At 51.9% G+C, this 23,735-nt stretch overlaps 1 protein-coding gene across 2 annotated transcripts in view; it reads right to left on the bottom strand.

The window, feature by feature from the left end:
- Positions 1–3,321: 3,321 nt before the first annotated feature.
- The window catches only part of DIPK1C (divergent protein kinase domain 1C), a 28,161-nt gene continuing 7,747 nt past the window's right edge, over positions 3,322–23,735 (bottom strand). Inside the window, exons 1-4 of one of the 2 annotated variants that reach the window (XM_060120658.1) lie at positions 16,358–16,492; positions 11,226–11,900; positions 8,326–8,490; positions 3,322–4,026 (exon numbers count right to left, since the gene is read on the bottom strand). In XM_060120658.1, the coding sequence (XP_059976641.1) occupies positions 3,826–4,026; positions 8,326–8,490; positions 11,226–11,900; positions 16,358–16,387 (1,071 nt within the window). In that variant the 5' untranslated portion in view covers positions 16,388–16,492 and the 3' untranslated portion in view covers positions 3,322–3,825. Of the gene's footprint in view, positions 4,027–8,325; positions 8,491–11,225; positions 11,901–16,357; positions 16,493–23,735 lie in introns of those variants that run through there. The other variant, XM_060120657.1, reaches the window with a different exon arrangement.

Below are 23,735 nucleotides of genomic sequence, written 5' to 3'. Positions count from 1 at the left end.
AGTGAGCCCAAATACCCCAGTTTAGTTTCTTAACCACGAGGTGCCACAAGCACCTCCCTGATCCCTGCACACAGCGCTGGCTACAGTGTCTTTCTGAAGCATTAAGCTCAGGGCACTGAGAGCAAACGGACACTGCAGGAAAGCAGCTGCGCACGGAGGCCTTCGCAGGGTCAGAGCCTCCCAACACGCGGAGGCACAGATGCTAGCTGGGCGTCCGCGCTGTCTGCACTGGGAAGCGGGCCCTAGGAGGTGAGGGAGAGACTGTTCCCACAGGCACCCCTCCCACCGGCTCAGACTAACTGGGGAGCAGCTGGCTCCCTTCTTCACGGCCAATGCCAGTATCAGCAGCTCTGCCCAGGAGGCACCTTGGGCACTCACAGGTAAGTGGGAGTTGGAGACCCTGGCAGCTCCGGCATTGCTCTGCTCACACCCTAGCAGGCTCTCTGCCACGCACCCCGGCACTGCTGAGCCCACCGCTCTCAGGGAGGGTCAAGGACAGCGTCCAGGGCAGCGTGCAGGGCAGGGCAGTCCTCTTAGTCAGCCCAGGCTGCTATAACAAAATACCATAGACTCGTGGGAAATACAGGGGATGCTGGCAGTTTTAGAAGAGGAAAGGGAGAAAGGCTGAACCCAGAGCACCACGAGGAAGAAGCAGAGAGAAGGGGGCTCATGGAGACTTTTCCCAAAGACAGGAAGAAAAACCGGAACTCCTCACCCATCAGGTGCCCCACCAAGGGACTCAAAGTGGGCCCAGCAAATGTATCTGCTCTTAACATTTTCCCATGGGATTTCTCATGAAGCTTCATTTCAGCGATCTTTAAGAGCAATGAAATACAGTCCACTGGAAAAACACAAGGAGTAAGATTGAGGCCAAAGTCAAGAATCAACGTCTTCAACACAGATTTCAGGACCCAAAAGGTGGGAGAAATCACGTATGTTACAGAGCCAGAGTGGCGTTTTTCCCCTACACTGCAGTTACTAGCACAGTAAATGTTACAGTTTCTTTATGTTCCTTGGTTTCAGAAATTTCCAGCCTAACTCTCCCACCCCAGCTGCTCAAAAAACAGCTTCCAAATCAAGTTTTTAAAATAGCTGCTCTTCCAATAATTTAAGTTAAAATGCTAGGCGTTTGTCCTGGGTGTTCCCAGATGGCTGGTGCCGAACATGGGGGCAGACCCATGGGAGGCAAGCCTAGAGGACTTCTTGGAGGTGGCACATCTGTGAACTGCTTGCTACTCACTTCCTGTGAGGAGATAAGAACTGAGAGGAGGGTTAGAAACATTTGTGGCCACTTGACATCGTCCACGCCTCGTGGAACAGTTCAGGCATCATGCAGTCATAGCATGTGGCCTGAGCTGCCTACAATTTCTGTGCAGTTAAGGTTTGTCACCTGTAATCCAACAGGGCATAAAATCTGGAATCATTTCATCAAAAGATCATTTTAACTGTCATTTATTAAGATAAATTGTGAAAATTGACTTCTGATGAGGGTTTATAAATGAATAAAGCACTTACTTGCTTTAATTTGGATAAAACTTTAAAAGGAATAAACCGTGCTTGCTGAGCTCACTTTATAATCTCTTCGAGTCCCGTCCACACAGTACTGAGTGTGTTTTGTCTACTATGCATGTTATTAAAACAAAACATAGAAATATTTAGGGAGACATTTCCCCTACAAATATGGTGGTGGTTTAATCAGATAAGCAAGAAAGAATCTCACTTGTCACATTGAAAATATTAAATACAGATACAGTGTTTGTTTATTGTATTATATAAAAGTATTATTTTGCAAGTATTTGAAAATTGAAAAAAAAACAAAACCTGAACTTCACCCCAGTCTAAGAGATACTGCCATAGAGGGAATTCTCCAGGTGGGATGGGAAAGGGGCGTGGTGTGTGTCTGTGTGTGTTTGTGTGTGAGATGGGTGGTCAGACAGCAGGGGAAGGAATAACTGCAATTTTCAACAATAAAAACACTATTGTGTTGGGTAATTACATATTGCACAGCCTCCATGACAAACAGAAACATTTGTTTCCATTCTGGTTGAAGTGAAAAGGAACCTTTTCCCTCCGCTGCCTGGGCGGTTAGCTCAAAGGCCAAGGAAGGGCTGTAACCCCAGGGCAACCACAGGAGACCCATGTGCCCTCACGATGCAAAAGACGACTGTTTTGAGGGCACAGACCGCAAAGCCCCTGCGCCTCCCTCCCTGGCCGTCTATTTCTCACTGGTTTTGTGGGAACCTTTGGCTCAGAAAGAGAACCTGCCCCGAGGGCCCGGAGGCTCGTTAAGACCCTCACCACTGCAGACACAACTTCGAATAGCACAGCTCAGGTGCAACACGCCTCCGCTGGGAACACCGCAGCCAATTCTCTTTTTCTTTTAGAATCTACTAATCCAGGGCCTGCGCTCAAACTTTAGTTTTAGTTTACTTCTGCCACAAAAATGACAGACGTGGATTTTTACTGCCTGCTAGGCAGAGTGGGTCGTTCATATATTTGTTTAGAGGAGGCCATTGATGAAATTCAGTCATGTGGAAAATGCCAGTGGTGATGGGGGAGGGGAGGGGTCCTTCCAACCAGAGTGTGGGGAGTCACAGAGTTAGAACTGGGGGGCCTTAGACTACACCCCCCACACGTCCTTCCTCTGGGTGAGTGGAGATGCAGCTGAACCAGCATACACAGGCAATTGCTCTTTGTCTGCATCAGAAGGGGTTTGGGCAAGGAAAAAAGAAATACTTGGAATTTGTCAATTTGTGATATTTTAAAACTTCAGATTAATTTGTCTTCTCCTGTTTGTAAACCATCAACAGAATCCCTAATCCTCTCTTGGCGTCTTTCTGGGTTTACCTTGAGGGTGGCCTGTGGTGGTTTGCTGAGCTCTCACCCTCCCCAGATGTGGACTTGGGCTGTGTCCCCCCAAGGTGGACAGACCTCTGGCCGGCTCCACGTGCCCGACCCGGGGAGTGACCAGCATGCGGTTTCCTCCCGTTTGCTCTCTTGCAGCAGAGCCACAGCATCGGGAACGCCTTGGAAACAATTCTGCCAACAGGTGACACGGGGCCTGCGGCCTGGTCTTCACTGGAGCGGCAGAGAGGCGCCGGGTCACAGACAGGCACTGAGCACAGGCCACCTGGCCCTGGCTCTGCCTTGAATTCACCAAGCCTGCAACCCCTGCTCCCAGGGAGGATGTACTGTGATAAGAGATGAAGTGCTCCCTAAAAGCGATGTTACAATCCGTAAAATCCATTCATTCCTCAAAATGAAAAACACTGTAAACTGTGCTTTCACACCCTTGCCAGTACAAACTACAGCTCCCAGAGATGAGACTTGGGTTTTTTATTGTTTTCAATTCCAAAAGCAAGATGACTCTTCTCTGCTAGCGAGGCCTGCGGTGCCAGTGGTTACGCCAGAGAAGGCAACTTCCCCGCCCGGAGGCGCACAGGGCCCACACCCTCACCCGCTCACACACGCGTGCACACACGTCCACACACCTGCGCAACTTTCACGGCCACGTGCGCACTCACCCTCGCGCATGCGCGTGTGCGCACACGCAGGTGCGCTCTGTGACGTGGTGACGTCTGCAGGGCGCCGGCGGGGCTCTTGCTCCAGCACAGCGGAGCCTCCTTCCGAGAACCCGGCGCCGGGACCCCCTCCCTTGTGTCACTTCGAAGGGGTGACGGGCGAGGCCCGGAGGGTTCCTCAGAGCAGAGGGAGGAGGTGGCTGAGGGACGAACAGCGCCGGGCGGCCCCCTCCGCACACAGTAAGCGTCCCCGAGGCCCTTATCCGCGCCGCAGACGCGCTCCCTCACCGCGCGGGGGCCGCGGCTACTCGTCCTCTCGCAGCTCCCGCAGCGCGGCCTGGAGGAGGCGCCGCAGCTTCGCGAGCACGCGGGGCGCCGCGCCCTGGGCCCCCGGGGCCGCGCACTCGAGCACCGCCGCCCGCAGCTGCCGCCGCAGCGGGGCCGAGACGGCGGGGCTGCCGCGGGGCGAGGAGAACCAGTGGCGGAGGATCTTGTCGCAGACGACCTGGGGGAGGGCGAGAGGGGGCGGTCAGCTCAGGCCCGGGGGCCTCCTGGAAGGGCCCTTCCTGGACCCTAACCCGCCCAGCGGGGAAAAGGCCACCCCGGCTGTGGTGGAAATGCCGAGGGGGAAGCTCCGGGTGACACTCCGAAAGGACTGAGGACACTGCAGCAGAAAGTCACAGGCGGGAGCTGCTGCATAAGGAGTGGGCCCTGGGCAGGCCCAAGCCTGCCAGCCCCGCCATCACCGCACCCCTGAGGGCGCGCTTTCTTATCCATAGGTTGGTCACGGTGACAGTCATCGCCACCTGGCAGGGTTGTCCTGAGGGCCCCAGGACACGCTGGTGACGAGGGGTATGCAAACGTGATAGTACTTTGAGGCTCACTGAAAAAAAGGTATTTTGGAAGGGAAAGGCTGCAGACTCTTTCTGAGGAGGCTTTGAGAGTTTTATTTTAGGAGAAGTAAAAATTAAGCCACTATCTCACAGCCTTTAGTTCTCCTTGGGTATGAAGTTCACTGAGGCTGAAGATCTCTTTAAATTCTCCATTTAAACACACTGTCTGTTTTACAGCCGTCATGGTTTCCTCCCTGTTGGATGGAGCGCTGCATAGTTAATATTCTGCTCCATTTTCCTATGTCACACTTTATATTAGACTCAGTTAACAAATGCCTCAATTTTATAGAGCTACTGTTTCTATAATTTTGACTTGTGTTTCCCAACCTCTGCAAGACTAAGGATTCTGTTTAAAAACAAATTATCTTATTTCTCTTTTGAGTTGATAATACATTTTCAGGGGCAAACATGGAAAATGTCCCAAAAGATAGGCTGTAAGTCTCCATCCCACTCCTCATAACCAGACACTCGGCTCCTGGCTCTGAGAGGCAACCACTCCCTTGAATGTCCTTCTGGAGAGACTATAAATATACATGCATTTCCTTTTTCTTTTACTTTACATGGATGGGAGTATATTGCACACACTGTTCTGTAGCTTCCGTTCCCATTTAACGAAATATAAGGGAGAGCCTTCCAAATCAGTCCTTATAAGGATATTCCATTTGTTTTAATGGCTGTACCTCAAATGCATATCATAAATTATTTAGCTAGTTCCCTATTGGTGGAAATTTAGGTTGTTCACTAACTTTTGCTATTATGAAAAGTGCTTCAGTACCTAACTTGCAGATATCTTTTTCATTTTGCATATGACTAAATTTCTGGAAATGAAATTTCTGGGCCAAGGGGTATGCATATTTGTTGTTTTGATAGATATTGCCAGATTGACCCCATAAAAGTTGTACCGAGTTACACTGTCATAGCAGCGTATGACAAGAATGCCCTCAACAACACGTGTCGTCTTTCTTTTTTGTTAACTGATGAATGAAAATGGTTTAATTTGTATTGCTCTTCTTATCAGTCAGGTTGAAAGTATCTGTGCTTCCTTTCCAGTGAGTGGTCAAGGTGATGTTCTTTGCCCACATTTCCATCAGATTGTTAACTTTTTTCATATTGATATGTAAATGCTCTTTATATATTAAGGACATTAACCCCCTGCTTAGATTGGTTTCCTGGGGAGCAGACTGTAAGGTGGAGGTTTGCATGCAGGGATTTATTGAGGGTCGTTCTCAGGAACCATCTTTCCATGGAACTAAGGGAGAAGGAAAACTTCTGGTACTGGAATGGCCTACAGAGTTTTCCTTATAGAGGCCAGGGGGCTGGGCTTGGCATTTCCCCCCTCCCCACTGACCAATCACTAGACGCTGCCCCTGGGATGTGGGGTTACCGTGAGCCAAGGACGATGCTGGGGGATGCCGTGAGTCTCAGCAGCTCTGAGTCTCAGACAGATAAGGGCTGTCTCTGTCCTCTATGCTCCTCGTCTGTAAGAGCAGTTGCAAATATTTTGCCAATTTTCTCATTTAACCTTTAAATTTGCTCATATTTTTTGTAACTTTGTTTTGTTTTTGCCATGTGGATTTTTTTTTTAATTGTTAAATGTGTCAGTTGTTCCTCTTATAGCCTCTGAACTTTGTTCTGTACTCAGAAAGGCCTTCCGAACTCTAGGGTAGTACTTTAAATTCTCCCAGTTTTTTCTGGAACATTCAGGATTCCATTTTTTAGGTGTAAGTATTTGAGCCGTCTGAAGTTTAGTTTGATATAAGGAGTGGACCAGGAGTTAATGTGATCATTTGTTGTTCCTGAATACCCACTTTACCAGCACCACTCACTGTATAACCCAGCTTCCCTCTCACTGGCCTGAGAGGCTGCCTTTATAACATACTGAATACCCATATGTCATTAGGTATACTTCTGCAATTTTTAAAAATTCTATTCCTTTGATCTGTCAATCAACTGATGCAGGGCAGGGATTTTTTTTTTTTGAGTCAAAGTGTAAGTTAGAAAAGTAATACATGCCACCGTAGAAAATTTATAAAATATAGGGCAAAAGGAAGAAAATAAAAATTATCTGTAATCCTATCATCTGTAAGTAATTGCTTTTGACGTTTTCATATCTTCTTTCCCAATCACGTACTACTTAACGAAAATGAGATCATGGGTAAATACTGATTTGTAACCTGCATTTTTCGCTTAATGAATGCTTCATATTTTCTCATATCCTTAAAGGAAGCGAAATTTCATTTCTAGGTCTTTATTCAAAGGCAATAATCAGAAAAGGTGCACAAATGAAATTGCTCAGCTAAAGAGAGTATTTCCAACAGTCATGCACCCTCCAGAGGGATGTAGAATTTCACAATCACGTTAACAATACAGACTCTTACCTCTATTTCTCTGAAGCCTCACCTGTTAATAGCATTTTAACAACTATTCCCAATAGTTAAAGGTAAAAAATTATTATCGCTGGGTTTTAACTTGCATGTCTTTGAATAGTAAGATTAAATATTTTCCAGGTTCTCTGTCCGTCTGCACTTCAGCTCCCGTGTATCTGTCATATGTTCTTCTCTTGCCAGTTTTGTGTGTGTGTACCTCTCACCGCTTAACGGCTCTGTAAGAGCCGTTTATATATTAAGGATACAACCCTAGTCTCCAGTTATGCTGCAGAGGGCAGGTGTTAGTGTTTCCACTTTGTGGTTTGAGGTCACAGGGTGGTTGATGCTCTAGCGAAAGCATGTTGTTCCCACATCTGGAGAAGAACGATTGCGCTGCAGACCCACCGAGGGTGTGAGTCCACGTTAAGTTGTAGAGGCTGCCGAGCCAGGGCCTTGTTCGGCCTGGTCCAGGACCGCCAGGTTAACTACACAGCTGTCCAGGTCTCCCCAGGTCAGTCCTCTGTGCTGGCGTGACTCAGCCTCAGGCTCTGGCCCCATCACCAGGTGTGCACCGGGGTTATATTGGCCTTATGGGCTGGAGGATTGTACACAGACTGCGGTGGAGGTGAGACTGCGGAGTGGACCGGCTAGGAGAATGGAACACTAGGAAGGCTGAGGCTAGAGCACAGATCAGCGGTGGTGGAGGTGCGCCCAGCTTCCCTGCTATGACCTCTTCCTGGTTGTGGTCAGCACCTGTGAGCCCAGCTCATCCACACCCACCTGAGGGCCTGGAGTGAGGGCCGGAGGGAGCTTCTGCCGGAAGAGGGGAGATGTCCTCCTAGTGCAGGGTTCTCCAGCCCCACATCTGGGTCTCCCTCACTCTAGACTGGATCCTAGAGCTGGAAGCCAGGATGGGTTCCTACTTGTCACTGGTCTCCTGGATGTGGGACCCATGCACTTTCTCCTTCTATTAACCACCTGCTGGCCTAACCCCTTGCCTGTTGGATCTGTGGTGTCGCCCACCCTCTCTGGTTTGGCCAGTTTTCAGGACTGCTTTGTCCTTTTTCTAGATTTATCCTTGGTGAATCAGTCTCTGGGTGCTCATTCTGGGTGTGTGTGTGTGTGTGTGTGTGTGTGTGTGTGTGTGTGTGTGTGTGTGTAGATGCAGAAATTAGACCTAGAGAGAAGGGCTACCCAAGTCCCCATGGCTCTGGGGGACCCAGTAAAGGCTGTGCTGGGAGCACCATGCATTAGCCCCATGGGGTCACTTGGCCGACAACCTCCGGGGTAGACGACTAAGAACAAATGATCCCTGTCTCCCACCATCCCTGCCCTTACTGGACACATCGAGCCCAGGTGACATGGCAAGGGTAATGACCTTCCGCTACATCACCGGGATGTCACAGTGTGGCAGGCAGAGGCACCCAGAGAGAACAGGGTCCCCCCTGAGAGAGGACAGGGTCCCCCCCACAGAGAGGACAGGGTCCCCCCCCCCGGAGAGGACAGGGTCCCCCCCCACCCAGAGAGGACAGCAGCATTGCTCACCTGCAGGTTGCTGTTGGTTCTCTGGGCTCCACACCTGTGCACTCGCAAATCACACTTTGAAAAACAGTCAAAGAAATTGCAGTCTTCATCTCCCGTGCAGTTCTGCTCAAGAATTTCCCTCATTTTAGGTTCAAAAAAGGCCATGTCCACGTCAATAGCCACCACCTGTAATTGAAACAGCACACGCCTCTCAAGAGGACCCCCAAGGCCGCAACACAGAGGGAGCCCTGCAGTATCACCCCAGCCCTGTTCCCCTTTGCAGGTGCAAGTGTCACAGACTTCAGGGGTCACAGAAATCTACCAGCAGGGAAGAGGGGCCAGGTTGTGCTGGGGACATACAAGCCACCGGCATAGATGGTATGGCAAGGCTTTAACTGCAAAAAGGACCTTTGTGGTCACCAGTGAAAGCCTAGAATGTGGAACTAGTATCACTTTTCATCTTTAAAAGTTTTCTCAGATTTAAAAGTTGAATCTCTGAAATATCTTTAAAATGAATTGGTTTCCCCTTCTGTTGCTTTATCACTTTGGTTTCTGACATTCAAGGCTCAGGAACACAAAAGCTGTGAGACACAGACAATCTATACCTATGAATATAAGCAACAAAAGAAAACTACATTCAAGGGACAGGTGGAGGGTGTGATGGTGAGAGTGGGGTGGGCAGTACGTAGGTCGTCTATTTATGCTGTCTGTTACCTGAGGTGACTGGTTTCCAGCTGTGGGGAGCTGGGGGAGTGCAGGGAGTGGCAAAGCCAAAGTTCTTAAATTAGGGTCGATACATATGGACCCTGGTCCAGCAGCATCAAAAACTAAGTCCCACTATCAGCGTGAAAATGTGATGAGCCCCTGGAATTTCAGATTTATCTTCCTAGCGTCAGCCCAAATAGACTTCAAAACCAGAAAAAGAATAATGTCTAAATTATGCAGATGTTCTTCCACCACCTGAATTTAAAAAAAAAAAAAGATGAGCTCAAACCTGAGAAAACCTGGACTCTGCCCAAATCAAGCAGTGTATAGCTTCAAGGTATTAAAGAGCTATTAGAAGACTCGATGAGGTTAATGGAGTCTGTGGCATTTCACAAGCCTTCACAGATCAACCTCAAAATATCGGCCTTCTCCCTTTGGTAGCGTCTCAAAAAAGTGTTCATTTACATCTCCGTTCTCTGCAAAGTCAGGAGGCACATTCCCAGGTTGTTGTTTCTGTTTTTTCCTTCAAGATTGATGCCAGAATGCAGTAAAGCTTCTTGGGGATTATCCAGTAAAACAGAGGAGGGAAAAATACTTTATTTCAAAATATGTGGAGAATAATGAAAATAAAGAACAGGGAACTTTCCCCTATTTAACAGCCTTGTCTAATTACTAATCCAGGCTCTGCAAACAGAAATTATCATTTTAATCAATTTTTCCTGTCTTATTATTCAGACAAAAGAAATAGCTCATTTCATTATTTATACTTGTTAATACACTAGAAATATATGAGGCTGTGCTAATGAGTCTGTTGTCTTTCATAATTTTTTTGGGGGGCTACAAGACACTTGATAGTTCCTGGCCATCTCCCCAGCTTCCCCTGGGCCCCGGTGGAATTTCAGCTCCCTGTTACTTCTGTCTTCTGGCTCTGATTGTTCCCTGTTCATCTCCCAGGAAGAGCCAGGTTTATTTTTTAATTTTAGTGTGTGCTGTAGAATGGATTACAGCTCCTGGAAGCATAACTCTATGCACCTAAAATAAGAACAGTAACAAAATGAACAGAAAAACCTGCCTGAGGTTTCTTAGATAACATCGGGAGAATCCTAAAATTTTTCCTGCACAAAATTACCTAACTTGCATCATCTTCAGACATCGTCCTAGCATCAGACTAGAACGGATTGACGAGGATTATTTTGTTCTCCACTGAAAAGTGTGCCTCTAGAGCAGGAAACATCATCTGTTTGAAAAGAGCACTTTCTGGCAACAGTTTGGGAGCAAGAAGTAAAGATGTTTTCCTAGTTCTTTTGCAACCGCTGGACAGATGCTCAAGACCTGCAAGGGGGGACCCGAGAAAGTGAATGACTGCGAGTCATCCGTTCTTAACACGTTACCTGAAGGACAGCGCTCCTTCCCCTCTGCAACACGGACCAAAGGGGGAACCCTCCTGCTGGTCCGTCAGTTGCTAGTTCTCACACTGAGTGTGCATCAGAATCACCTGGAGGGCTTGCTTTTAAAACACAGAGGGCCGCATCCCACCCCGGAGCCCCGGGCCTCCTGCTGCTGCTTCTCCACCTCGGTCCCTTCTTTGTAGGCCTGCACTGCCTGGAATGGGACATAACATTCACCTGCCTTCTGCAGAGCCTGCAGAGGCTGACGTGTCCACCCGGGCAGGATTCTCCCTTGTGTGAGGCACCAAAACGCCAGTTGTCCCTCTAGAAGTCTCACCCACAGAAGGGAAACTAGAACGTCTCCAGAGGAAAGTATTAGAAAAAGTTGCCCATCATCCTAGAGCATGGACACCTTGAAAACAGTGTCCCCCTACGGAGCCTTTGTACAAAGGCCCCCAAAGGCCGTCCTCTCTCCTCATCCTCCGAGGCTCCTTGTCTCCTGAAGACTGTTTTCTGCACAATTTGCTTGCTTTCAAAATAGCCCTAAGAAGACGCGAAGTCGCTTTGGAGAAAACAGAGCAGCCCTTAAGGACTACAGACCACGCCTCCCGCTGCGCGCGGCCGTCCTCCCAGTTCGGCACCGAGCAGGCGCCTCTGTTCTTTAAATTCTGTCATTCCCACTCGGAAGGTGTGGCAGGTCGGAGTTGTCCTGGCTAGAAGGTTGCATAACGCTGCAGGGTCTCCCCTGATTTCAGAAACCCCCTCGTTTAGGACCACCCAGACCCAAGTCTGCCCTCCACGGGCGAAACACACGCCGCAGCCACTCACCGTGAAGTCGCTCCTGATGGCAAAGTTCTCGGGCTTGACGTCGCAGAGGTGCAGGCGGTGCGAGAAGTCGTGCTCGAAGTGGCGGACCATGTCCAGGAAGCTGAGCGCCACGCCGCTGAGCGCGCGCGCCTGGGCCCGGCCGCCGCGGGCCGCGCCGTCCAGGGGGAAGAGGGCCCGGAGGCGGGGGCTGCCCGCGGCCAGGTGCTCCACGGCGTAGAAGTGGCCGCAGGAGCCCAGCACGGGCGGCGCGTGCGGGCTGCGGCCCCGCAGCAGGCTGAGCAGGACGAACTCCTCCTGCTGCAGCAGCGCCCACAGGCTGGCCAGCTGACCCCGCAGCCGGGGCCCCCGCCGCCCCAGGCCCAGCCGCCCCAGGCCGCCCTCGGCCAGCTCCAGGCCCAGCGCGCTCTTGACCTCCCCGGCCGCCAGCAGGAGGAGCTCTGCCTCCGGGAAGCCCTGGCCGCCGGCCTCGGGCTGGCCTTCCAGGAGGCCGAGCGGCGGGAAGCTGGAGAAGGCTTCCTCCTTGGACTTGAGGACCACAGGCCGGCCGCGCCAGTCAGCCTGCAGCACCTTCTTGCCCCGCTCGTAGTACAGGCAGCGCCGGTACCGTAGCTGCCCCGCCACGCACAGGTCCTCGCACAGGTCTCCGCCGAGCGCGCCGCCCCGGTAGTCCTGGCACTGGAAGGAAGGGGACAGTCGGTTACACCGCGGAGGGGCAGCGAATAGACACAAGGCTGGTCCCCGCACCCAGCACGCTCCTAACAGCTGTGCAGACCATCTTCACCAGAGTGAACCACGAGGCTACTCGGGTCAGAGAGGAATTATGAAGTCAAAGGTTTGAGAGCTTCCCTGCTGGCGCAGTGCTTAAGCGTCCGCCTGCCAACGCAGGGGACACGGGTTCGAGCCCTGGTCCGGGAAGATCCCACATGCCGCGGAGCAACGAAGCCCGTGCGCCACAACTACCAAGCCTGCACTCTAGAGTCTGTGAGCCACAACTACTGAAGCCCGTGTGCCACAACTACTGAGCCCACTTGCTGCAACTAGAGAAAGCCCATGCGCAGCAGTGAAGACCCAACGCAGCCAAAATAAATACATACATTTAAGTTAAAAAAAAAAAAAAGACTTGAAAGAGTGCCTCAAGTTTGTTCTCCATCAGGCCCAGGCCCAGGTCTTAGGAAGCAGGTCTCTGCCCTCCCCCACTTCCAGCTGAGGTGGGTGATGCTGGCAAAGGCCTTTGGCAGCTGCGTTCAGTTTCCTTGACTGTCAGCGAAAGGGCTGGGCCAGGCCCGTGGTTCCCAACTCTTGGCCTCACGTCAGGGTCACCCAGAGAGCTTTCAACCCCCGGTCAAGTACAGGTCAGCCAGACCTCGGGAGGTGGGTCCCCGGCGACCCCAGGAATGGCCCTTCCTCTAGAACCTCTCCTTGCACCCACTGTGGTCGCCGGGAAGTGGTATGGCTATAAGTCCAGCAGGCTCTGGGGGACTGCGGGGTCTGGAGAGCCCACTGCAGGAAACAGGAGGCAGGAGAGGCCTCGTGGCTGGCGGGGCAGGCACTGGGCACCTGCAGAAGAGGAGCCCTGCAGGGTAAATTCCAGAAGCAGGGGGTGTTCGGTTCCTGGGGGTGGTGAGGAAGGCACTCAGGGACCCTGAAATGGGGAACTTCTCCTAAACGTCAGGCTCTTAGGCCCTCCTGCCACATGGGGGACCTGGTGACCCCACCACGACACTGCAAGCATCCGTGCTAAGAATACAGTCCAGCCAGGCCCTGCCCTTCAGACCTGCTAGAGGGGGAGCAGGAGATGCCAGTGTGAAACCGATTGAAAGGGAGGATTATTATTCTGTTCTCTTTCTTTTTTATCTCTTTCAGGAAACCTAAACCTCTGGACCCACGTTTATTAGCGGTTGAGCCTATTTCCTGACTCCACCTGTTTCCCCCCAGATGCCTCTTCCTCCCACGTGGGCAGAGGCAGGTCAGGTATGTACTTATATGCTGGCCAGACTCTCTGGTGGTTCTGTGCTGCTCGGCTTTAGTAACCCCAAGGAGGTTGTATACAGCTCCTTCAAGTCGGAAAATACACCTCCAATGCTTGGATATGTGAATAATCCCCAAATCCAAAAAGCTCGGAAAACTACAAGTTTTTCCATGACTCGTTCGCCCTCATGGAGTGTCAAATCCGACTGAAAAGATGAGAGCCTATTTATGGTCTGAGTGTATTTGACCTGTGACTTTGCATATACTTCGCTGCAGAGGTATTCATCAGCTGGATTTGTCTGATTACGGGTGCTGCCTCATGTGCAAAATAGAAGGTATATATATGCTGCATATTATCTAACACCCCAAACAGTGTGAATTCTAACACAGGCCTGGCCGCAGAGCACTGGATAAGGGATGGTGGATCTTTATAAATACTCCCAGTGACTTGTTGAAAGCACATAACCAAAACGCTCATTAAAAAGATATACTGGGCTTCCCTGGTGGCGCAGTGGTTGAGAGTCCACCTGCCGATGCAGGGGACACGGGTTCGTGCCCCGGTCCGGGAAGATCCCACGTGCCGCGGAGTGGCTGGGCCCGTAAGCCATGGCCGCTGAGCCTGCGCGTGCGGAGCCTGTGCTCCGCAACAGGAGAGGCCACAACAGTGAGAGGCCGGTGTACCGCAAAAAAAAAAAAAAAAAAAAAAAAAAAAAGATATACTCCCTGTTCTTAAAACAAGTATCTGGATTTCAGGGACCGTTTCAGGCAGTAACTGGACAACAGCCCCAAAGGACCAAGACAAGCCATCAGACCTGACCCCCCCAGCTTCCTGCTGAGGGGCTCCCACAAGCTGCTTCTCCTTTGCCGCGTTAGATCTCGGCGCCGCACCGTGTTGGGCGGTGGGGATGTCACGCTTGCCAAACCCAAAGATGCACGTGATGGTCCCGATCCTGGAGTCTGGGAGTGCGCCCTGTTTGCCTGGGGCTCGCTTTTTGTCTTTGGAAAACAGACAACCATAATGCAGCTGTATTAATAAACACCCATGAAACTGTTTTAAATACACTTGATGCTGTGTACATCTTGCAATTTAACTTAACACCATTTTGGTCAAATGCCATCCTTTTACTTTTCATCCTGGTACCTCTTTCCAAGGCGTGGGGTCATAAGAGGAGCATCAAAGGATCAGGACCCTCTGAGTGACTCTCTCTGCTTGGAATTGCTTCCATATCACGGTGCCTCGGAAGAAAGCATCAGCTGATTCTGGTTCCTCTGAGACCTTTCAGGGTAATCTTAGAGGTAAGGTGGGAATGCAAGGTTTAAATGATTGAGACTCCCAAGAGTAAAAAAGGTGTGAGTGACGGAAGTAATGTGGGCTGTTCATTTTACCTGCTGCAGCTCTGTTCTATTTTATCTGGTATTTACAGAGTTTCACATCTCTGTAACAAGCCTGACAAGAAAGGCAACATTTCTTTTTCTTTTTTTTTATAAATTTATTTTTGGCTGTGTTGGGTCTTTGTTGCTGCACGTGGGCTTTCTCTAGTTGCGGCGAATGGGGGCTACTCCTCGTGGCAGTGCATGGGCTTCTCATTGCGGTGGCTTCTCTTGTTGCAGCACTGGCTGTGGCCGCGCGGGCTCAGTAGCTGTGGCTCGCGGGCTTTAGAGCGCAGGCTCAGTAGTTGTGGCGCACGGGCTTAGTTGCTCCGCAGCATGTGGGATCTTCCCGGACCAGGGCTCGAACCCGTGTCCCCTGCACTGGCAGGCGGATTCTTAACCACTGTGCCACCAGGGAAGCCCAACATTTATTTCTTGATTGCCTTATGAAGCCCCTAAGCCCTTTGAGTATATCCAAAATGGTTTAATTCAATTCCATAATCCTTTTTAGAGTGTCATCCAATTTGTAGTTTAATCAAAGGTGTTTTTGTATGAAGGACAGAACAGAACTGGAAAAGAAAGAAAAGCAGATGATACAATCGAGTTTGGTAGGAGGAGATGGATCCTGAGCTGCGAGCTTCAGAATCCTGCTGTGCTGGGCCGAGGGGAGAGGCATGGGGAGGGCGAGATAGGGGTGTGGGCCCTGGCTGGGCCACTGCCGGAGAGCGGGGAGTGCCGAGGGTGTCAGCTGTGACTGCCCAGGGCCTTCACTCTCCTCATCTAGAACTGCGGCCGAAATTGTCACTGGCCATGAGAGACACCTGTGGGCCCAGAAGCCCGCTCCACACCCCGGGGGCGGGGAGTGGCCGTGGGCAAGCTGCCTCGGGCGCACCCAGCCACCTTCCAGCTAACAGTGCTGTGTGTGAGCTGAGCCACGATCCAGCTACAGGTGCCGGGCTCAGGCTCAGGCATCACAGAACGAGGTGGCTGCCTTTCAGACTCCTCAAGTGACAGTGGAGTGTAAGCAAGAAAGGCACATGGCCAGGCTTGGCTTTGGGGCCAGCTGGGTTTGCCTCTGGGCTCAGCCTCTTGCTGGCCTGTGGCTTGTTTCCAAGTCTGTAACATGGGATGATGACACTGTGTCGTGGGAGACCTGTAAAGGTCAACCAAGGTCATGGGTGCGGAGGACCTGGTGGTCTCTGAATTCTAGTTCCCTCCAGCCCTGGTCATTAGAAGGCAGGGGGCTGGGGAGGCTTCTTTCTGGAGAGATACACTCGAGCTCAGTTTTGAAAGATGAATTGCGAGTCTGCCTAGCGGACCAGGAGGGAGAGAGCAGGGAATGACCTGCCGAGGAACCCACAGATGCGAAGTCGCTCGAGTGTTCAGAGAACCGGACAGTTCAGGGGAGCACAGGGCAGGGTTAGAGCAAGTGCCGTGCGTCAGGGACTGGGCGTCCTGCCAGAAACGCCACTTGCTCTGTCTCCACCTGACAGAATGCTGCCCCCTGCAAGGGTCGGACCCACCTTCCCTGGGAGGCCGCCCCACCTGCCAGTGGGAATTCTTGTCTCCTCGGCCCCAGGTTCCATTAAATAACCCCCGTGAGCCTCCGTACCATCCCCGGCCCCCGCTGGCTCCCCACAGCATGGTGTTTTCTACGAAACTGTACTGCGTCGATGAAGTCGAATTCAAATTGAACCCATACGAGATTTGCCCCTGCAAATTTAGAAGGCAGTTCCAAACGGATTGCAAGGACATTTGGCATATAGTCTGCTGATTTTGGAGGGGAACGTTACCTTTGGCTGTTTTTTTCTGAAGGTCAGCATGTTGAGGTATAGGCATACCTCCAGATGGCTGGCAGCTTGCAGGGAAGCTGCCGATCAGGAAGGGTGGGCAGTGGCGCTGGGCGCCCAGAGCCCTGCCGGGCCACCAGCTACTGGAGGTGTTGTCCTAGGTTTCTGACCTAACTTTCCGTGCCCCGGCTACCTCGTTTGTCACGGGAGATCGCAGGGGTAGTTAGTGCAGAGCTGCTCTTTGTCGTCACCCTTTGTGATGAAGCCTTTTTGGCACATCAGTCCCTGCTCTTCTGATACAGAATGTAAAATTCATCCACTGTGGCTCTTCTGGTTACCAGAGTTCCAGTGAGTTCTGTAGGATCTTTTTGCATGCCTGTGCTTGCTAAACTCAGAGAAAGACTTAGCTCGGCTTTTAAAAACCAGTAAATTTACAGATTACAAGTTTACAAGCTAGTTAAGCAGTGTCATCGTGTTAGAGACAAGAGTGAAATTATCTTATTAGCAGCATGTCCTATTGAGGTAGCTAATTTTTTTAAACTCAATAGAAGTAATGTACTTTTAACTCCATTTTAAAAAAAATCACTTTCCTCTGGATATGAGGAGGCCCTGACTGCCATCTTGAACAGGTACATTTCTGTACCCAAATGTGTGTGCATACAAAATCCACAGGTATCAGATTTTAAGATAAGCTGGGAAAAAAACCAAGTTAATAAAGTCTCACTATAGTTAACTGGCATTTTTAAAAAATTAATGAAACTCACAGCGAATTCATATTTCTTATAGGTTGTGTGCAAACGCACACTCCCAGCAGCCCCAGTTCTTGCAGAAAGCGTTCTCAGTGGTGGTTACTTAGAACCTCCCTCTCTGGCTTGTATCTCGGTTCTCAGGCAAAAACAAAACCTGTCCTCTCTAGTCTGGGAAACCGGTGACAGGGTCTCAGAGGTCATGCCCAAGGGCTGGGTTTTCTTTTGTGTGTTTGTTTTTGTTTTTAAGGAGAATTAAGTTCCTATGCGGTTAGCGGCCCTTATATCTCACGGTGGAATTCCTTCATGGAGCAGTCACGCTGTGCGTTGCAGAACCTCAGAGCAATTAGCCAGGCCACTCTGCAAGCCTTCTTGACCCCTGGACAGCTTAGAAGATAGACATCACATACGTGGCCAAAGCACTCATTCCCTGCTATAAAATCTCTCTGGGTATGTGCCCTGGATGCTGTAGTCCCACTGGGACCTTGGGTTTCTATCAGAGCAAAGAAAGATAAGCCTGCCCTGTTAAAAAGAAATCCCAGATGTAGGCAACCAAGTTAAGTCACATCAAGACCTAACCAGCCGGAAGGGACTTAAACCTTCTGAATAACAGAGAGTCTGTGGGAATCTTTTTGAGATGCTTTGAAAGTGATGTGCTATAGAAGGGTTAGTATGCCCAGTTGTTAGTTACTTATGGTTTTCAGTATTGGAGGAGCCAGTTCTGTCACGGGGTCTCTACTATCAGAGGCACATCCTGGCTCCACGACACAGTAACCGTGTGAATCGGGACAAGTTACTTCACCTCTCTGGGGCTCAGTTTCGCCATCTGTGAAATGGGAGGAGTAAAAGTACGTACCCCGCAGAGGCTGAGATTAAATGAATTAATACGTGTAAAACTACTTAGCACAGAGCCTGCCCCAAGTGAGCCTCAGCGGGCACCCGCAGCATACGTCCCCGCCGCCCTGGGAGGCGCTCTGCCTGCAGAACCGGAAGCCGGGCCTGTGAACGGTCAGACCCAACGCTAGTCAGCCTGGCACAGCCTGCTGACACGGTTCCCTGGGAAAGTGGGGCTCTGGAAACCTCACAGAGATGTCTTGATTACGGAATGAGCTGAAAAGCCGCAGGAAAAAGGGGGGCTGCCGTCTGCCCAGAAAATTCTGAAGCTGGAAGACCTGGGCTTGACTCTGGAACCAATCCAGTTGGCTCTTCCAACACTCACTCTTGAGACTGGAGTGTGCGGGGCCCCCTCCAGAGGTGGGGTGAGGCTCGGGGGGGCCCCAGCGCCCATGACTCCCCGCTCCTAACCAGCCCCTCAGCTTCATCCTCAGATTCTCCACCTGCCTGGCATGAGGGCCCGGGAACGTGCTCAGAGGTTCACAACTCCCTTGGCTTTGCCCAAGGGAAAGGGGTTCCCTCTGGCTCAGCTGCGGCTATTCCTTTGGTGCTCTGGGATTCAGAGTGAAAGCTAATGAGAGTCTGGAGGCCAGTCAGAAAAATAACAGCCAGTTTTATTATTAAGGATAAAAGCCAGGCAGAATGAATTGAAAGGACCGGCGGAGCTGAGAGACAGAGGCTCGATTCAGTCCTGGGAGGCCACAGTGCCACAATGCCAGCCTCTGCGTGGCCGCCAGGGCCCGGCAGAGTCTAGGATGTGGAGACTGGGGTCCTATTCAAACCTCAGTCTAGTTCACAGTGTCCTGGGTGAAAGGGAGCCACGGTGCTGGGTGGGGTTCCCGCCAGCAAATCCAGAATGGAGAGGGTAGAAAGGGAAAGTCAGGTCCTGAGCAGAGCGTGAGAAATGGCGGCCTCAAAGGGGGCCTCCAAATGACGCTCCCCCCAAAAGCAGGTCATTGAGAACTGGTCAGGTGAACTTCAGGCAGACAGACTGACATGGTATTTCAGATTGTCCTTTTGGCAACAGAAAAGATTGGCTGCCACAGGAGACATGTTGGTTCAGCCTCCAAACAGAATTGGTTTTAATTTATGAGCTGGAATGCTGGGAAAGTTATGATGAGCAATGACTTAAGTTATACTAGGCTATTTAATTTCCATTAGGCTTTCTCTCACTTAACCAAAGGTAAAGAAATGAAAAAATAGTGTTTGTTTTTTATTTTAATCTAAAAGACTATTATATTATTTTTGGTACATGGGTAGTCATCCTGGCCAAGCTATTCATTTTATACTATAATTAGTCAATCAGTCTCCCCAAAACAGAGGGAAAAAAATCTTTATCAGTGAAAGGAATTTTTAGAGGAGTTATTGAGGAAAATCAATGAGCTCTTGTAACTTAAAGAAAACTTGATAGAACGTCAGTGTAACAATGAACAGATAAATGGATAGATTATTGATAGATAGGATGGAGGGAATCGATGAGTATCTCACCAACGTTATGATCAATTCATGAGGACACGTCAGACTCAATTAGGGAAAATGATTTGGTCTAGCTTGTCCATTTCACCTCATTCCTTTAGTTTTTCCAAGCTCACTTTTTAAAAAAATCATTTACTTGAAAGCCTTTATGCTACCACGTTTTGAAAACCTACAATCTCAGAAGGCTCACCCAGATGTAAGCAATTGGACTGAAAACTTCCCATGAGTTTCTTGAAGATCTCTTAGAAAATAGATCACTTTTCACACCAAATACTGAGATGGTCAGTATTTTAGGAAGTGAGTAATCACTCAATCAATGTAACAATAGTTGCCTTTACCTTCACCTTGGCCTTCCTTTTAGGGATTCCTGCCTTTATCCAAGTCTCCTAATGCGCTTCATCTTCCGAACCAAACAGAGAGACCAAAGAGCAGCCGGCGTTCGGAATCAACTAATGCGCCTCTGGGGCCCAGAGCGCGCAGCAGCAGCCTGCAAGCCCAGGTGTTTCTTTCTCTCCCTAATTGCCGGGCTCAGCTATGGAGCCCCCAGGCCCTCCCCTGTCCGGAGACCCCGCTCGGACCCCAGGGTCCGACCGCCTCCCTCGCGCTCCGTTCGCCTGAACGCGCTCTGTCTTGGGTCCCGCAGACTGCGCCGGGGAGAGCAGCGGCTCTGGGGCGCAGCGAGGCGGGGGCCGGGCCCTACGAGCCGTCTGCATGGGGCTCGGCGAGGTGCAGCCCGGGCTGGACTCGCCCAACAGCGGCTGAGCGACCGAACGGCGAGTCCAGGGGCAGGGGCGTGGGCTCCCCGACCCGAGCCCTCAGCGGCCCGCGCCCCGAGCCCCGCTGTCCGAGTCGGGAGACTGGGAACAGACCCGAACACTTGCTTTAGGAGCGCGGGCTGGGGGCGGCGGGAGAGCAGTCGGGCAGGAAGACTCTCTTGGGACAAAGGACCAATTTGGGCGAAACGGGGGGGAGACATCCCCGCCCGCGCACAGAGGACTCCCGGGATGGAGACCACATCCCACGCACCGTGTCCGGGTCCCCTCCCCTCGGTCCACGGCCGTGCCCAAGTCCCCGGCTCCCGGGGCCCGCGGAGGGTGTCCCAGCCCTGCCCCCGGGGCGCGCGGCGCGGGGCAGTGCGGCGGCGGCGACACCTACCAGCGCGGCCAGGATGCGCCGGCTCTTCTCGTCGGTGCAGCGCTCGGAGAGGACGCCCGGGTGCGCGCGGAGCAGCAGCGCGGCCGCCAGCACCCAACCCGCGGTCCACGCGACGCAGACCAGCAGCGCGCCCCGCCCGCACCACCCGGGCCGGCCCCGCGAGCCTGCCGCCCGCGCCCGCGCCATGGCCCGCCCGCCCCGCGCCCAGCGCCCAGCGCCCCGCGCCCTGCGCCCCGCGCTCGCGTCTGGGCTCGGCGGCCCGGCGGGGGAGGAGCGCGGGGGAGAGGCAGAGCGGGCGGAGGGGAGGGGGCGCGGGGGAGAGGCAGCGCGGGCGCCCGGCCCGTCCTGGGGGGCGGGGATGAGGGGGGTGTCCCGCGGCAACAACCCGCGCCTGCCCGAGCAGCCGGGGTTCAGTGGGTGTCCGCGCGCGGGACGCCCTGCTCCGCCCGCCGCACCCCGCCACCGTTTGCACTTTTTTTTGCACCTTTTCCCCAAGAAGACCAGCTCCTTCCTGGTACCGACTCTGCGTAGATTCAGGCTCGCCCCGTTTAGACTCCTGGCTCCCCTGAAGACAAGCTCTCGCCCCTTCTCCGGGCGGCTGCTCGGCGCCCTGCACTCTCTTTTACAGACCCCCGCCCCTCGGACCCCTGGGCGCCCTCGGCTGCAGCCCTGACCCCCCATCCCCCCACTTGGGTCTCCTCCGAGCGCTTCCCGGGGTGAGATCCTGAGTCGGGGGTCCGGGACAGTCTGGGAATGTCGTGGCGGCCCCCGCCCGCCCTTCCCAGGCAGCTCCTGAATCCCACCGCCGTCTCCCAGACTGCCAAAAACTCCAGGGTGTCCTTGCTAGGGGTGAAAAAGCGCCACACTCTTTAAACGTTTCCCTTCCCCCTGGCGAGGAGGAGTCGTTCACTGAATGTATCTAAACCTGTGTTTCTGTGTATCTGCAACGTCCTCTGGGGAGCAGGCTTCCACGTTCCGTCGCAGTCGTCGTATGAGGTAGGCAGGAGCCCCGGCCTTCAGAGCTGCCCCTGGTTCTTTCCAGCCCTCTCTGACCCCACCCCAGCTGCCCTCCGCTCCCTAAAAGCGTTTCTCCCCTAAACGGAGAGCCAGGGCGGGGGAACTGTCACAGCCAAGGCCTCTGAAAGCTGCCCCCCCCCGCTCCTGCATTCACTCAACAAAAGCTTATTCAAGGCCTGTTTTACAGCCAGCCTGTCCCGGGAGGTCAGGCCCTACCTGACCGCCCTGTACCTAAATTTCATATATTCCCACCCTCCACCCGCAGTGAGGGGCTAACAGGAATTCCTCTCACCCTGATGGAGCATCCTGTAATCACCCCTGAGGAACTGGCTTCTTAACCTTGTCTATTCTGCAACTTGCTGGTTTAGCTTTCAGTTTCGTGGCCCACTGGTGAAGTTCTCCAGGAATTATGAAGCATCCAATTAACAAATGCTCAGCCCTCAGGAACACTTTGGGTACCCCGCAGCTATTCCCTAATGCAACAGACACTTGGGATTTGGGGATCACTTGGCTGGTAACAGTAGTGCCTGTTCGAGTTCCTTCTGTGTGACCGTTTCTCTCACCTCCACCCTACCAGCCCCCCCCCCCAGGGCACACCCCACCAAGAAGAACCATGTGGGAATATTTCCCTAGGCTGGCTCTATGAAAACTTGGTCTCTTCTTTTAAAATATTGCAGTTGTGGAGTAAAGGAGGCATCCTAGGATGCTGCTTTAAAATCTTGGCTTGGGGCTTCCCTGGTGGCGCAGTGGTTGAGAGTCTGCCTGCTGATGCAGGGAACATGGGTTCGTGCCCCGGTCCGGGAAGATCCCACATGCCGCGGAGCAGCTGGGCCCGTGAGCCATGGCTGCTGGGCCTGCGCATCCGGAGCCTGTCCTCCGCAATGGGAGAGGCCACAGCAGTGAGAGGCCCGTGTACTGCAAAAAAAAAAATCTTGGCTTGATGGTGTAAAGCTGATTCCCTGTCCCAAGAATTTTATTGGGAGGAGGCAGGAATAGGAAGAAGAATAAGATACAAAAGTGTTAACACTTCTCCTTTAAAACCTAGGCATGCAAACCACAGGGGAAAAGCAGAACATGAAAGCAAAATTAATATTAGGATTTGCAAGGTAAGTTCTACTTTCGTAAGTTTTAAAAATACATTATTAATAATACTTCTTTTGGCATTTTTATAAAGAAAAGTATACCAAAGAAAATGATAATCCCACAGTAAAGAGATCCTTTAAGCATTCAGCATATTTTAAATTGAAATATAGTTGACATACATGAGCATCGTTTTAAAACAGAAGATATCGTACTCTCTAGAGCCAAAACAAAACGCTTAGAATGCAGAACTTACACCGGCTGCCACCCTCTCGTGCGGTTTGTACGCTGCACAAAGCCGCTGAGGGGTGGATGGAGCTGAAGTCCACCAGAGCCCACGCCACCAGGCCCTTTTCCTGGGCGCCCCATCCGACCAGAGGGGATGCCTTTTTAAATGACCTGTGCAAAGGGGGCTTTTCTGGGGATTCACATGACAGTGCCTTACAGGCCAGCTGTACCCTTGGTACTAGATATTCCCCTAGAGCAGCAAACAACTAAACAAATAATTACATTAGCAATAAAACATGAAGCTCTGGCTTAACAAGCAAGGTAAAACGAGTCTGGTCTCATCTCCCAGGAGCCAGCGTGCTGGTAGCACCAGTCGTAATTCCCAGGCAGCCTTGGCGGCGCCCGGCAGGGAGCCTGCAGGTCAGGATGAGGGGACAGGCAGAGCTGGCGGAGCGGCTTGGCTCAGTGCAGGCTTCACATGGAGTTGATCTGAAGAGTCTTTGACTCCTTCAAAAAACTGTATGAAATCCAAGAACCACTTTTCCCCACTCCCTTACCCAGACTGTGAAAACTGAAGTCATAACACTAGAAATGGCTTGAGTGCAGTGACCCTGCCAATCATACTCTGGTCACACAGATATTCACGAGGTGGTTTTCCTTTGTCTTGAAGGAGATGGAGACGTGTCTCTTTATAACCACACGAGGCAAAAAGTCCTCTGAGCCGGTGATAGGGGCCTGGGGGTCCAGGGCCCTGTGCCCACACTCAGGCACCACCACAGCCAAGC

This window comes from Lagenorhynchus albirostris, chromosome 14 (assembly GCF_949774975.1).
Source record: "Lagenorhynchus albirostris chromosome 14, mLagAlb1.1, whole genome shotgun sequence".
NCBI classification, from domain to species: Eukaryota; Metazoa; Chordata; class Mammalia; order Artiodactyla; family Delphinidae; genus Lagenorhynchus; species Lagenorhynchus albirostris.
The sequence above is the reverse complement of the archived record's forward strand: the minus strand, read 5'-3'. Positions and strand labels throughout refer to the sequence as shown.